This window comes from Medicago truncatula, chromosome 4, assembly GCF_003473485.1.
Source record: "Medicago truncatula cultivar Jemalong A17 chromosome 4, MtrunA17r5.0-ANR, whole genome shotgun sequence".
NCBI lineage: Eukaryota > Viridiplantae > Streptophyta > Magnoliopsida > Fabales > Fabaceae > Medicago > Medicago truncatula.
The window spans coordinates 16,339,524-16,354,341 of NC_053045.1; the positions used below are offsets into that span (position 1 = coordinate 16,339,524).

At 32.9% G+C, this 14,818-nt stretch overlaps 1 protein-coding gene across 1 annotated transcript; it reads left to right on the forward strand.

Annotated features, from left to right (window-relative positions):
* The first annotated feature begins 11,567 nt into the window (after positions 1-11,567).
* LOC120579906 (uncharacterized) lies at positions 11,568-12,955 on the forward strand. Its single transcript, XM_039832660.1, has 2 exons — positions 11,568-11,799; positions 11,883-12,955. Exons 1-2 carry the CDS (start codon positions 11,568-11,570, stop codon positions 12,953-12,955), a joined length of 1,305 nt encoding a protein of 434 aa, XP_039688594.1.
* The last annotated feature ends 1,863 nt before the right edge of the window (positions 12,956-14,818 follow it).

The window sequence follows — 14,818 nt, forward strand, 5'->3', positions numbered from 1 at the left end:
TGATTTTGTAATTATCGTTGTTGTCGAATCTTTTGGTTTTCGTCGTTGTTGGTTGAATTAGTAAGTGTTACTAAAGTTGAAGAAGTATGAATATTAATGTTGAACATATGTTGTTAATTATATTATTTAATTAAGTTGTTAAATGCAGTTGATGATTATATATATATATATATATATATATATATATATATATATATATCTATTATTATTGTTTGTGAATCTCACCCCTTCTACTTGGAAATGTTGCCCTTCGTTTGGGTAACTTGCAGGTAATGAAGATTAGTAGGAGTGGTGGCTCAAAGTGTCTAGGGCTCTGATACGTGGGATGGGATTTTATCGTTTAATTTCTTTCCTATGTATCAAATTTTGAATATTGCTGTTGTAGTCCTATTGTTGTTGAACTTATGTTGATAAGGCTTTTATGCCAAGATTTAGTTATGGTGGTTTAAACAGTTGTTGTTGTTTGATGCAAATATTCCGCTGCAAAATTAATGATGATCTTGAAGGATGTTTATTAAATAGATTTTATATTCTATTTAAGAAATTTTGAAAATGTAGTGTGACATGCCGTTTGGGAATTACTCTGATGCATGTTTATTTTTTATTAAATTGATTTTGGAAAACGGGGTGTTACAATCATCATCATAATTAAACCACAACAATCAACTTATAGAACATAGGGTTCCAAAAATCGCATTCTTTACAAATTACGGCCAATTGACCACATCACAACATTCCTCCAAATCAATACTCAAACATCATCACATCATCAATTCATTCCTATTATAGCATATCATTACAAATATAAAGCAAGTGGTAAGTTATCCGACCATAAAGTTCTATTTTGACAAGGTTCGCCTATATTTGCAAAGACTAGCATTTTCCGATCATTTCACCGAAATTCAGGTGGTTTTGGTTTTAGAAGAGAGGAATGCTAGCAATACACATTTTAACACACATTTTTCAACACACTCTTTTTGATTGGTTAAAACTCACATGTGTCCCATCAAATCATGTGTGACCCATATAAATTTGATGGGACTCATATGAATTTTAACCAATCAAAGAATCCTCTCTTAATAAAAGAACATCATATACTGGTGAAATTAAATTTCTGCCCTTTAATGAATGATTGACACGTCACTATTTTAAAGGTAAATAGTGTCCAAAATTTACTTTATTTCAACCAAATGATCAATATTTACAATACTACGGTTTCTTTGCTCATGAAAACACACAAAAGGTTGTAATCTAACTGAGAACTGACGTTTACTTTCTAAATGGACTAACTTTTGTAACTTCACTTTACTGAAGGGTACGCTTTCAGACACCCAATCAGTCAAAATATCCAATCTTTTTAATATATCACTATAACCTATACTACCAACTCATTTCACTATTCTAAATTCAAACTACCAGCTGTTAAGGTTTGTACATTATTTCAGAATACCTCCTCTCTCATTTTCCTGGTAAGTGTTAATATTGAAAAAAAAAATCATCTTTCCTTCATTTTCTGCAATGCCCAAAACATTTATGTTTAGTGAGTTGTATAAACTCATTTTTTCATAAATCCAGGCATATATAATGTTCTTACTCTTTTTTTACATCTTATCATATATCTAACGTTAATTTTATACATATTTCACTCCTAAAAAGTGATTTTATTTTGTATATTAGCTGGTGATATGGAAAGACCTATCTCTTTCATTGCTGATTTGAACAACAAGAAGGATTACTGGAAACTTTCTGTGAAGGTCTTGGACAAATGGAATGTTGTTAAAGATGGGAAGGAGCACTCTGAAATGGCCATTGTTGATGCTAAGGTTCTTTTCTCTCAAACTTACCATTTTTTTTGTAATAAACCACTTTTTCATAGATTTACGTAAACCTGTTCATAGATTTATAAATAAATCATACATGCTTTCAATTTTCAGGGAAATGACATTCAAGTCTTGGTCCCAACTGCTTATAAATCTCAATACGAAAAATCATTCAAGAAAAATCTACCTATACTTTAAGTAACTTTCAGGTCCATTTGAATGACTTGGTGTTCAAGGCCTCTGAACATAAGTTCAAACTCATATGGATCGGTGGAACAACTGCTGATCAGGTCAATGTTCATAAGATACCTGATGTTGTTTTGAAGTTCAAGCCCTTGGCTGAAATAGCTACTGGAAGATGGCGCCCTGATCTGCTAATCCGTAAGTATTTAATTCACACTTGACAACCTATCTACTTTGATTTTTAGTTGCTGCAATATAGATACATACACAATGTTATTTCAAACTTTGTTGTTTAGATGTCATTGGATATGTACATGATGTTGGTTATTGTCAAATGCATGAGGGTACTTCAAAAAAGCTTCAAGTTAACTTCATGCTGAAAGACTTCAGGTATGGAAAACAATGTTTTTAGGGACAATACTTACGGATAGGTATACGTTTGTGCTCAATGTTTATAACATATCAATTTATTTTTCTGTAGTGACATAGCTTTGAATTGTACTCTTTGGAAGGAATACGCCGCAAAGTTTATTAAATTCAGCAATGAAAGGAAGGAAGCTGGTCCTATTATTGTGATGCTGAAATATGCAAAAGTCAAGGAGGAAGGTTAGATACTTACTCATATCAAACGTAACGTTAGACAAGTTAATATTAATGGTCTATTATGTCGTCTATTTAACAAATAAGAACAAATGTTGTTAGGTAAATTCCCACTTAGTGTTACCAACACATACGGTGTTACAAAGCTTTTTATCAATGACAATATTGCTGAAATCAATGCTTTCAAGGAGAAGTAAGTTTTGCTATTCAAGGATAAGTAAGTTTTGTACACCTTTGCTGTGATTTTTAATGAAGTTTTTCTACATTTAGTTTGCCTAAACAGGAACTACTACAGTCACAAAGTCAGCTCATGTGTACACAAACCTTCTCTGGATCTCATTTTAATACTGAAGATGAAATACTTGCCAATAATCTTATCATGTCTTTGTCCGAGATTATTCAGCTTGATCAGGTTAATTTCCATACAATTACAATATTTTTCTATATACATATATTTTATATGCAACATTATATTAGCTTTACTTGCATATTGCAACTGTCTTATAAAGTACCTTCATATTTTGTAGATTACATATTGTGTCACAACTGTTAGAGTTGAAAAAGTTAACTCAACCATCTTTGGCTGGTATTACTTGGTTTGCTGCAAGTGTCCCAAGGTAGCCAAAGGTGAAAAACCTCCATACACATGTGATTCGGGACATAACACTGAGACAGAAATTGTCAGGTAGTTAACTTCTTTCATAACACCTTCAATTAGATAGTTTTAGTATTTACAAAGGTGTTTTTGGCTGTTTGTTAATTACGTTATTGACATTAAATACATTTTCATTCAGGTACAAACTTGAACTAGATGTATCCTATGAAGGCACCAAAAGCACTTTTGTCATGTGGGACCGTGAGGTCTCTTAATTGTTGGGAATTTCTGCTGCTCAGCTTAGGTTGAACATGATTGAGGTAACTTCATATTTAGACCACTTACATTTTTACTGTGACCACATTTGTTACACCTACACGACAATATTTCAGGCTGGGATCACTAATCGCCTAGAATATCCCATGTTGATTGATAGCATTGGTCAAAAATCTATGGTGTTTAAGGTGAAATGGCAACCAAGGTGGAAAACCAGCTCTGTGGTTAGCTTTAAGGAAGGAGATGCTATATGTGAACTCATAAAGTCAAAGTTTCCGAATGCTCCGGTAAGTGTTCAATTATCAATATACATTATTCAAATGTTTTTGGAATACCATGTTAATTTGTTATCCACCATATTTGTAATCGCTACCCTTCCAGGTACTTGCTTTGGCTATTGATTCCACTGAGGTTGTTGACAAGTCTTCTGATAACTTCTCTTTAACTGATGATACTACCATGTCCTTGGTAAGTGTAATATTTTCACATTGACATTGGCTTTATTATCAAGAGAGGATAGTTATATGCCATAATTCAATGCAGAAATAATATTAAGTTACATTCTAACCTTTGTCTATTTTATGCAGCCTCAGCTATCCACTACCGCTGAGAATGAAGTTGAAACTCTTAGCCAAATGACTCATATGAGTGAGAAATCTACTACACCAACCATGAAAGAGAGGTCATTTGATCAGATTACTCCTGCTAAGCCAAATGTTGTTCCTGCTTTGCCACTACGAGATGCATATCCTGATATTGTAACACCCCAAATTTCTATTTAATTAATTTTGTGAGGTTAAATAGGTGGAGTCGTGTTTATTATGATTATAATGTGGATTAGTGATGCATTATGAGGGATAATAGGATGAAGAGAAGAATTAAGTAAATATAATACAAGTCGGAGGTGTAGAATATAAGTTTTAAATAAGTGGCGGAGGGGAGGAGTAAAAGTATAGTGAATAAAGGAGAAGAAAGTTATAACATGTGATTGACCCAAGTATAAATAGAAACATTAGAAGTTAGAAAAGTCACTTTTGTTGAACGTGAAAAAAGAAAGAAAAAAGGAGCATAGGAGAAGAAACCCTAGTTGTGACGGGATCAAGCCAAGCTGGAAATTTCAGAAGAAATCGAGGTAAGGGGGAGAATCTCTTCATTTCTAGGGTTTATTATTTTGTTGTAGGGTTGTAAAGGGGTTGGAATATGAGTTTTGTTATGATGGTGATGAGGACGTTGTTGAGGTTAATTAATTCTTAAGTTATGATTGTTGTTATGAGGAAGAGTTCCACTGAAAAATTATGATGAATGAATGTAGAATTGTTGTTAAAAGAGTAATATCAAGGGAACCTAGTTTAGAGATTAGAGTTCGGAACTTGACCCTGAAATAGTGTAAATTGGATATTTTGAGAGGGAATTAACACTCAAATAGTAGGGAAAACCTAGAGTGATGATTAGGGACAATTTGGGTGTGTTGGGATTGAGTTAAGTGATTCAAAAGTGATCAATTGGGGGAAAAAAACGCATTTCTAAGTGTTTTCATTCGACAAAAATCGGGCCCCGATTTTATCAGCACAACTTAACAAACAAAAACTGTTGTTTTTAACCATTTTCCGTTCCGAACTGGATTTTGGTCAAAACATGAAAGTTTTAGGTATGTATGTTAGCTTTCCAATGGATTTGGTTTCACCTCAACCAGACCTCTACAACTTGAGTTATGGTCAAATTACCGTACCTGGGTCATGCTGCGTTTTTTGTGAAACTTCAGCATAATCTGTTCAATGAGCCTTAAAACGTCCTAGAAAATAATAAAGAGTTAAAGAAGGTTTTTAAAGAGAAAGGTAAGAGTAAGGGTCCTAAACTATATAACTTAACGAAGGAGTGGGTTTAAGCGTAATTAGAAGTGATTAACTCAGAATAATAACATGCTTAAATAGGAACTGAGGATAGTAACCTATGAGAATCTAATGGTGTCAAGATGGCTTGAAAATAGAAAGTGATAGTAACCTATGAGAATCTAATCGAGAGGTTAATACTTAAATTAGAATGGATAACGGGGTATACTACTAGGATGAAAGACGTAGTAATGGAGAGAACGAATGACGATAGTAGATTCTAAAATGCAGTAACGAGTAACGAAGGAATATGATGTGTACATATGCTCGTATAAGATGTTGATTAATGGTGAGAAGTTATTGATGTGTGATGAGGATCTATGTTCAAGTAATAATTGTTGAATGGTGAGGATGAATGATATCATAATTAATGATGTTTTGTGAATGACGAGTAATGACGATGACGTGTCTTGTTTAGGGTGACGAGTAAATGATGAAGTGGGTTATGTTATGAGTAGGAGTTAAAGTATTGGGTAATTTAGGGGATGATAATATCATTGAGAAAGGATATCAAGTTGATTAAGGGTAATAAGACGAGAAATTACTAGAGCAAATAGTGTGGGTATGTGGTGAGACTAAAAACACACGATTTAGTAAAAAGGGTATAAGACGGTGATAATATGGGATGTGAAGTAGGTTCTTTTCCGAATAACTAATGAGTTGAAATATGATCTCCTTAAACCAATAATGAGTCTAAGAATACTGTTGAGTGAAAGAGTGAATGAACCAAAGTAGTTAAAGAACTTAAGATGAGTGTTAGATAATAACTTTAAAATTAAAATGAAGTTAAGATTAGGGGACGGACGATGTATAAATGACGACGAACGTGAGAACAAGTAATAAGATATAAAGTCGTTTTATTGAGAAGAATAAGTAGGAAAGAGTTAATAACAATTGTGAGGAAAAACCTAGATATATAGAGCGGAGAGTTTGCATGTAATGATAGCGAATAAGAAAACAACTTGAGACCGAGAATGAGGAATAGGGTATGATATTAGGAATAAAGTTTATAGATTCTAGAATAGATGAGAGAATAATGTATGTTCGTAAAATGAATACTAAAATAAAATATAGGGAAGTTGACGTAGAATTGAATTACGCGTAAGGGTTGGATTGGTGAAGAGATACAATGGTGATATAAACGGTTGATATAGATGAATAGTGAGGAATCCATAATGTGACGAAGATATTATATATATGTAATTAAATAAATACGATGAGAAATGATAATGTTTATATGTTAGTGATGATGAGGATGACGATAACTATATCAGTATGATGATGAGAGTAATGATGTTTATCTATGATGATAATGAAGGTGGTGTGTAAATATATATATATATATATATATATATATATATATTGACTATGAGAATGACGACGTATAATTATGATGATGACTTGAATGATGGTGTCTAATATACATTGATGGTGAGAATGACGATGTTGACTTATGATGATGATGTGTTTGTCTTGATGTCGTGCATAATAGGAAGAGTCTGAATTTATGATTCTGATTTGTTGATGATGTTATGATCTTTTAATACTTGAAGAGTCTGTCTCATGCATGCATATAGAGTCGTGTCTAGGAATCATGATGACGAAATGACGATGAAAGTCCAATAACATATCTCTGGCAAATTATGACGATGAAAGCCCAGTAACATACCTCTGGCGAATTATGACGATAGGTGTGGTACCACAATCATATAGATCATTAGGAGAGTCCATATGCATATATATGATGATGTTGTATTGGGTGTTTAAGTGTAAATATGATGTGCTGCTGTGACATGTAAAATGAAGAGATTATACATAGTAACTGTTGAGAATGATGAGATAGTGGAGACTATATTCTTTTGATATTTATTTAATGTGCATGCTTTTTCCTATTATTTTGTTATGGCAGGATTTCTCACCCCTTATTTTGTTGTGTTGTTTTCTGTACGGTGACTGTACCCTGAGTACAGATACTCAGGTTGACAAGGAGTAGCTGTGGGACGTTTTAGAGGATGAAGATGATTGGATGCCCTCCGTTTGGTTTTGTTATTTAGTAGTTGAATAAGTTGCAGTCGCTACGAGCTCTGATATTGTAACGCTAGGGTGGGGTTGGTGGTTTAATTTTTAATTGCAGTTTAAGTTGAATCTTGGAAACTTTGTTACTTTCCTTTTATGATGTTAAATAACATGAATAATCTTATTAATACAATCAGTGAATTGTTTTCCTCTGTTTGACAATCTTTACTATAAAAAAAAGAAGTGGTAATGCTTTTATATGATTAATGATGAATTTGTAACATCCTCTCTATTAAATATATTTGTATTATTTAATAATTATTGTCGGGAATTAGGGTGTTACATATATCACCCCTGCAAAACATTCATCATCCAAAAGAGTCAAGCTCATCAAAACAGAAAAGAAATAGTTATGAACTTACTTATACGAGTATGTCCTATAAGTGTTGTGCTGATAATTCACTATTTGGGAAATAAGTCTCAGTTTTTTTATTTAAGTAACCTAAACTCTAAGTATTCAAGTTTCTGTATTCCCTAACGTGTTCACTTGGATCATATACTAATTCCAAGTAACACAAGACTTATTATGCAAGACTGTGTTCTGTATAACCTATCGTATTGGCTGGATTTATTAATTATATAACCTCTTGCTCTTATCTAAATGTTTATAAGATTAGAAATATTTCAACCATATCTCAAATATTAATTTTTTTTTTTGGGTCCTAAACAAAAAGTATATCTCTAATCTCACCAATTCTCATAGGTAGCACAAAATTTATACATAATGTATTCTTAGCTTGGTATAATAAGAGATTTATTCATATGTCATATGCGTAGGTTTTTGATAACCACGATATGAAAATATTATTATTTACAATATTAATATGAGACTCACTTTTAGATATTGTTTTTAATCTTATACAATAATATCATTTTTAATAAATGTTTACAAAGAAATCATAGTATATTCTTTGTTAAACCAGAACAGATATGTATGATGACAATAAAATTACTAATCTGATTGATGGTATTGAAAAATTTAATTTACTATACTAAAAACCATTGGATAGCTAATTTGCTATTATATTGTCCAACTAATATACATTATACAGCTGTTATAACTATGTTTTTGAATTGGTATATTCTAAAGAGGATATCATTATGAACCAAATGCTTAGTATTGTCCAGAATATAATATTTGTGAAATACAACTACATGACCACACCTTCAGAAAAGCAGTACTTTTGATGTAGATTTCATCATTACTTAAATATTAATAATATTATACCTTTTTGATTTACAACTATTACTTTTTAATATGTATTCTTCCCATGTTTTTACCCTATTTTTGCTGCCATGCATTTAATGCATTGCCTCTTTCTTCATTTTGCTACACTCTTATTGTACTTCAACAGTATTCTACAACTATCAAGGTCTACCCACGCCGTGACTTGCTTTCATTTTTCTAAACTCTCTTTGGTTTAGAACCAATCCACCTAAAGCTATGTCATACAAATTAAATTAATACCTATTATATTATTATTATACTCTACTTGCAGTCAAAGGAAACAATATTTTAGTTTCAAAACATTTACCCATACAATTGTCTCATCACTACAACTTGATACATCAATACTAAAACTGAGAGGAATGGTGAACACCTTAATACATTTTCATAAGTGGCTGGATCAACGATAATATCCCACATATGCTAGGTTACTAAAGCTCATTCTAACAATTATTTCTTAGGTATCTTTTGTTTCTATTTACCTCTTTTAACTCATTGTTGTTCTAATTTTTTTAGATTTTAACTTTCTATTTAGGACTATTTCTAATGGATAAAGCTAAGGTTAGTACTGAAAGTAAAGCTGAACAGGCAAGACAGAGAAGGAGGTTAAATCTTCAAACTAAAAAACCTTTGATCCCAAAACCCCTTAATAATATAACTCATAAGAACTTGAGGAAGAAAATTATCAACAAAGATAGTGTCCAGTTAACCTCTCTGTTGACTGATGAAAATGCCAATCCAATACACAAATTGGATGGTGTTGAATGCCATTCTAATGAAAATATTAATAGACTGGTACCTGGAAATTATATTAGCAAATCACTTCCAAAAGCATCTCAGTCCCAACCACAAGCTGTTTCAAATCCAAATATGCCATTTTACAAAACACCTTCTCAGAATAAAGTACATGCTTTCAATTCAGACTCTCCACTTGCTTCTACTTCACAATCACAATCACAGACTCCTTCAACTCCAATTATGAATCACTACCAATTGCCAACTGCTTCATTTCGAAGTAAAATCACTCCTGCATCACAGTACAAACAACAAATTCTGTCAAATGCAAACCAACCATTATTCCAAACACCAACAACTTCAGTAAAACCTTCATTGAGATCTGTCCAAAAATCAATGTGTCAAACACATGTCCAACAAAACCTTATATCAACTATGAATAATGAAACATTTAAAAAACCAATGACAACATCTGTTGCCTACCTTCATCAACCAGCCAGGAATATAAAAAACAACAAAAGGAATCAGTCATCTAGACCTCTTGCTGATATAACAAAATCAATACTGAACCAAAACACCACAAAGCATTGTAATAATGTTATTACTCCTAAATCAACAATGCCACCAGCTACAACAACAAATCTTATTGACCGGTTTTCTACAACAATACCAGCTACAACGACAACTTCAGAAACACGGCCTCGAGGGACAAAAAGGAAATCAATCGCTACAGATGCTAAATATTTCGATTCTAACAAAATTCACCGTCCTGATCATTTTACCACAGACCAATCTTCTGATTCATCATCATCTGATTCAGAAGACAATCATTCAACTACATCAGATTCTGACAGTGAACTTGATGAAGACATGCCTGAAGAGGTTGATTCATTTTTACAGGGTTAGTATAGGATTACAATCCCACTGCAATTATGTTTACACTTTACTGTTAGTTCAACTAAATTTTCAAAATGAATTAATGAGAATATAACTAATATTTTTAATATGGATACAGGATATTCTGATATAGGTGATCCTATTTCCGAGTGTGAACATTGTGGAGCGCTCATGTGGTACCAAGAGAGAAAGGATAAATACAGAAATTCATCTATACCCAAATTTATGATGTGTTGTGGAAACGGCAAAGTCCAACTTCCACTATTAGAACAACCTCCATAACTCATTCAAAATCTTTTATTTGGTAATCAATCACCAGACAGTAAAAATTACCAAGCTAACATTAGGACATATAATGCAATGTTTTCTTTTACCTCTCAAGTGGTCCACCAACTTTAAGGCTTCAAGGGCAAACCTGTCACTGAATTGGAAGCATGTTACCATTACCAGGTCAAAGACCAAAATATGCTCAACTATACATTTTTGACATAGAAAATGAGATTTCTAATAGAATGAGTTCCTTCAGGTAACCACTTGAACGCATTTTCACATTCATTCTTACAAATTCCATTACACTGTTTGCATAACTATAGTATCGAAGGTTAAATGGCATAATGATTCATTTTTACAGAACCAATAAAGGAATTGAGGAGAGCATTGTCAAAGACTTGAAACATATGATTGATACAAACAATGTGCATGCCCAGGCTTCCAGAATGGCACGAGATATGTTACAAGATGTTCAGTTTCAAGATGTTAAATTGAAGCTTATTTCAGATCGGAACAATGATGGAAGAATATACAACAAACCAACTGTGTCAGAAGTTGCTACGAATTGAAGGAGATATAGACGCAGCCTCGCATAGAGATATTATCCTTCACGGACAATCAGGTGATCTTCAAAGAATTGATGAATTCCAAGCCAGTTATTTGGGTTTTCAATATCCCATAATTTTCCCATATGGGGAGGATGGATATCGTCCAGGTATCTTATTAAGATATAAGGATGATACGGTCATTAATAAGCACAACCGTTTGACTATAAAGGCATGGCTTTCATTCCGAATTATGTCCAATAGTTTTTAGTGGATTGTTACAATATGATGGAATCTGAAAGACTTAATTGGCTCAGAAAGAATCAAAGTAAATTAAGAGTTGGGAAATACCGATAACTTCATGATTCAACTCAAGGTAGTAATCTAAGGAATCAAACAACAAAAGGGAAAAGAGTAGTTTTGCCTTCAACCTTTGTAGGCAGCGAAAGATATATGGATCAACTATATTTTGATGGCATGGCTATTTCAAGTGCGATAGGTTTCCCTGACATTTTTATCACTTTTACATGTAATCCAAATTGGCCTGAAATTAAAAGAGAGTTGGCAAAACACAATCTAAAGCCTCAAGACCGATCTGACATCATCACAAGAGTGTTCAAGATTAAATTTGATGAGCTTATGAGGGATTTGAGCAAAAACCATGTGCTGGGAAAAGTTTTGGCATGTAAGTATTCATATTACTTAACTATATTCAATTATAACCATTGCTTTTTATCATGTTACAACATTTCATGCAAACTTTTGCAGATATGTACACTATTGAATTCCAGAAAAGAAGCTTACCACATGCTCACATCTTAAATTTTTTGCATCCAAGTGCCAAGTATCCAACACCAGCTGATACTGACAAGATCATTGCTGCTGAAATTCCTGATCCCAATACTCATTTAGAACTCTATAATTTGGTCAAGAGTCATATGCTGCATGGCCCATGCGGTCGAGCCAGAATTTCATCACCCTACATGAAGAATTTAAAATGCTCAAAGTTCTTTCCAAAGAAATTCAATGAAACAACTGTTGTTGATCAAAATGGTTACCCTTTATACAAGAGAAGTTCAAAGATTCATACTATTGTGAAAAATGGAATTTCTTTAGATAATAGATATGTTGTGCCTTACAATCCAAGATTATTGCTGAAATACCAAGCTCATATCAATATGGAATGGTGTAACCAGAGCACATCCATTAAATACTTATTCAAATATATACATAAGGGGTATGATCGTATTGCAGCAAAAATTGTTCCTGCTCAACAACAACAAAGAGTTAAACCAGAACCAGTTGATGAAATCAAACAGTACATTTATTGTAGATATGTTTCACCAAGTGAGGCATGTTGGAGAATATTTTCTTTCTCCATACATGGTCGTAAACCAGCTGTTGAGCGCATGTTCTTTCATTTGGTAGGAGACAAATGTATTTACTTTACTGACCATCAACGAATGGAAAATGTACTGGAAAAAGCAAGTGTCACAGAGTCAATGTTCACAGCATGGTTTGTAGCAAATCAAAAATATGAACCAGCCAGGCAATTAACTTATGGCCAATTTGTCAACAAATTTGTTTATAACAAAAAAGAACGTATTTGGACACTAAGGAAAAGAGGTTTTACCATTGGTAGACTAATCTGGGTGCCACCAACCACTAGAGATTTATTTTACCTAAGATTAATGTTGACTGTTGTTAAAGGACCAAGGACGTTTGATGAAATACGCAAGGTGGGAGATACACAATTTTTCAGCTTTAGAGATGCTTGCTTTGCCATGGGTTTTTTGGATGATGATAAAGAATTTATTGGAGCAATTAGAGAAGCATATTAGTGGGGATCTAGATTTTTCCTTCGAAAACTTTTTGTCATAATGTTACTATTCGGAGCAATCAACAAACTAAATCATGTATGGAATAACACTATCCAATGGTTGTCAGATGGAATTCTTCATTCTCAGCGAATTCTTGCAAAAAACCAAGGTACCTTCAAAAACACATTTCCATTGTTCAATATTCTATTATATTATGACAACCAATGTAACTATTATCACTGCATCATTTTAAAGGTACCTTTTATTCAATCTTACTTAGGTTGAATACATAATAATAATATTATTTGCATAATGATTGAACTTTCCATTTCAGAATTAGAACTAACAAATGAACAATTGCACAATTTGACATTGATTGAAATTGAGAAGTGCTTGCAATCCAGTAGACGTACTCTCAAGGAATTTTCTTCACTACCTTATCCAAAGGGATACGTCCTTGAACAGTTAGGGAACAGACTCATATACGACGAATGCAATTATGATATTCCTACCCTGAAAGCAGAATTTGCAGAATTACATGCTTTGTTAACAGGTAAATAACATGGTTATGCTACAAATCAATTCATTTAACTAACAAGTACACCAGATCCTAATCTTTTATATATTTTTATTCAATTATGATATATTATTAGATGAACAGAGAAAATTTTTCAATCAAATCATGACTTCAGTTACAAAACAAATGGGAGGTGTCTTTTTCTTGCATGGATATGGTGGAACAGGCAAAACATTCATGTGGCGTACACTGGCAAGTGCATTAAGATCCAAACATGATATTGTATTGAAAGTGGCAACAAGTGGAATCACATCTCTACTTTTACCAGGATGCCGAACAACTCACTCAAAATTTAAAATCACAGTTCCAACATTAGACAATTCTACTTATAATATTGATCATGATAGTGACCTGAATAAACTTCTAAGAGAAACCAAGTTGATAATTTGGGATGAGGCACCCATGGAACATAGATATACTTTTGAGTGACTTGATAGAACACTTAAAGATATCATGACAATGGATCCATCAAACAAATGTGAACTTATTTTTGGGGGAAAAGTTGTTGTTTTTGGAGGAGACTTTAGACAAATCCTACCTGTTATTCCAAGAGGTGACCGATCTGACATTGTACATACTTCAATAAATGCTTCTTACATATGGGATCATTGTCAAGTCTTAACTCTAACACAAAACATGAACTCAAACAAGGTTCTAATCGAGCTGAGAATCTGGAAATTTAAACTTTTTCCAAATGGTTATTAAGTGTTGGAGAGGGAAAGGTTTCTGAACCCAATGATGGATACGCTGAAATACCAATACCTCCAGAAATGCTAATAACTGAATTTGAAGATCCAATCTTAGCAATTGTTCAAAGTACCTATCCAAGTTTTGCAGACAATTACAAGTCTTATGAATACTTAAAATCCAGGGCGATATTAGCATCAACTATAGAAGTTGTAGATCAAATTAACGATTATGTTCTCAACCTTATGTCAGGTAAACTACAGTTACAATAAATTTATAGTCATACAATTAATGTACTTATCATGGACTAATTAATTATAGTGACACTTAAACATTGTAGGTGATGTCAGAGTCTATTACAGTTCCAATATTTTTGATAGATCTGAAATTCATGACAACAACATTGTTGAGGTACTAACACCTGAGTTCCTTAGTTCACTTTGTACATCAGGTCTTCCAAATCACAAAATCAAACTGAAAGTTGGTGCTCCAATTATGCTCTTGAGAAATTTAGATCAGTCTGAGGGATTGTGCAATGGAACAAGATTGATTGTTACAAAATTGACAACTCATGTTCTAGAAGCTAAAATTATGGGTGGTAATCATCATGGTAACATCAT

What these genes read in the sequence shown, in the direction of transcription:
- LOC120579906 (XM_039832660.1), top strand. Translation starts at nt 11,568, where the DNA reads ATGGATCAACTATATTTTGATGGCATGGCTATTTCAAGTGCGATAGGT. An exon ending in GCTGGGAAAAGTTTTGGCAT is followed by an intron (nt 11,800 to 11,882) that starts GTAAGTATTCAT and finishes AAACTTTTGCAG; the next exon opens with ATATGTACACTATTGAATTC.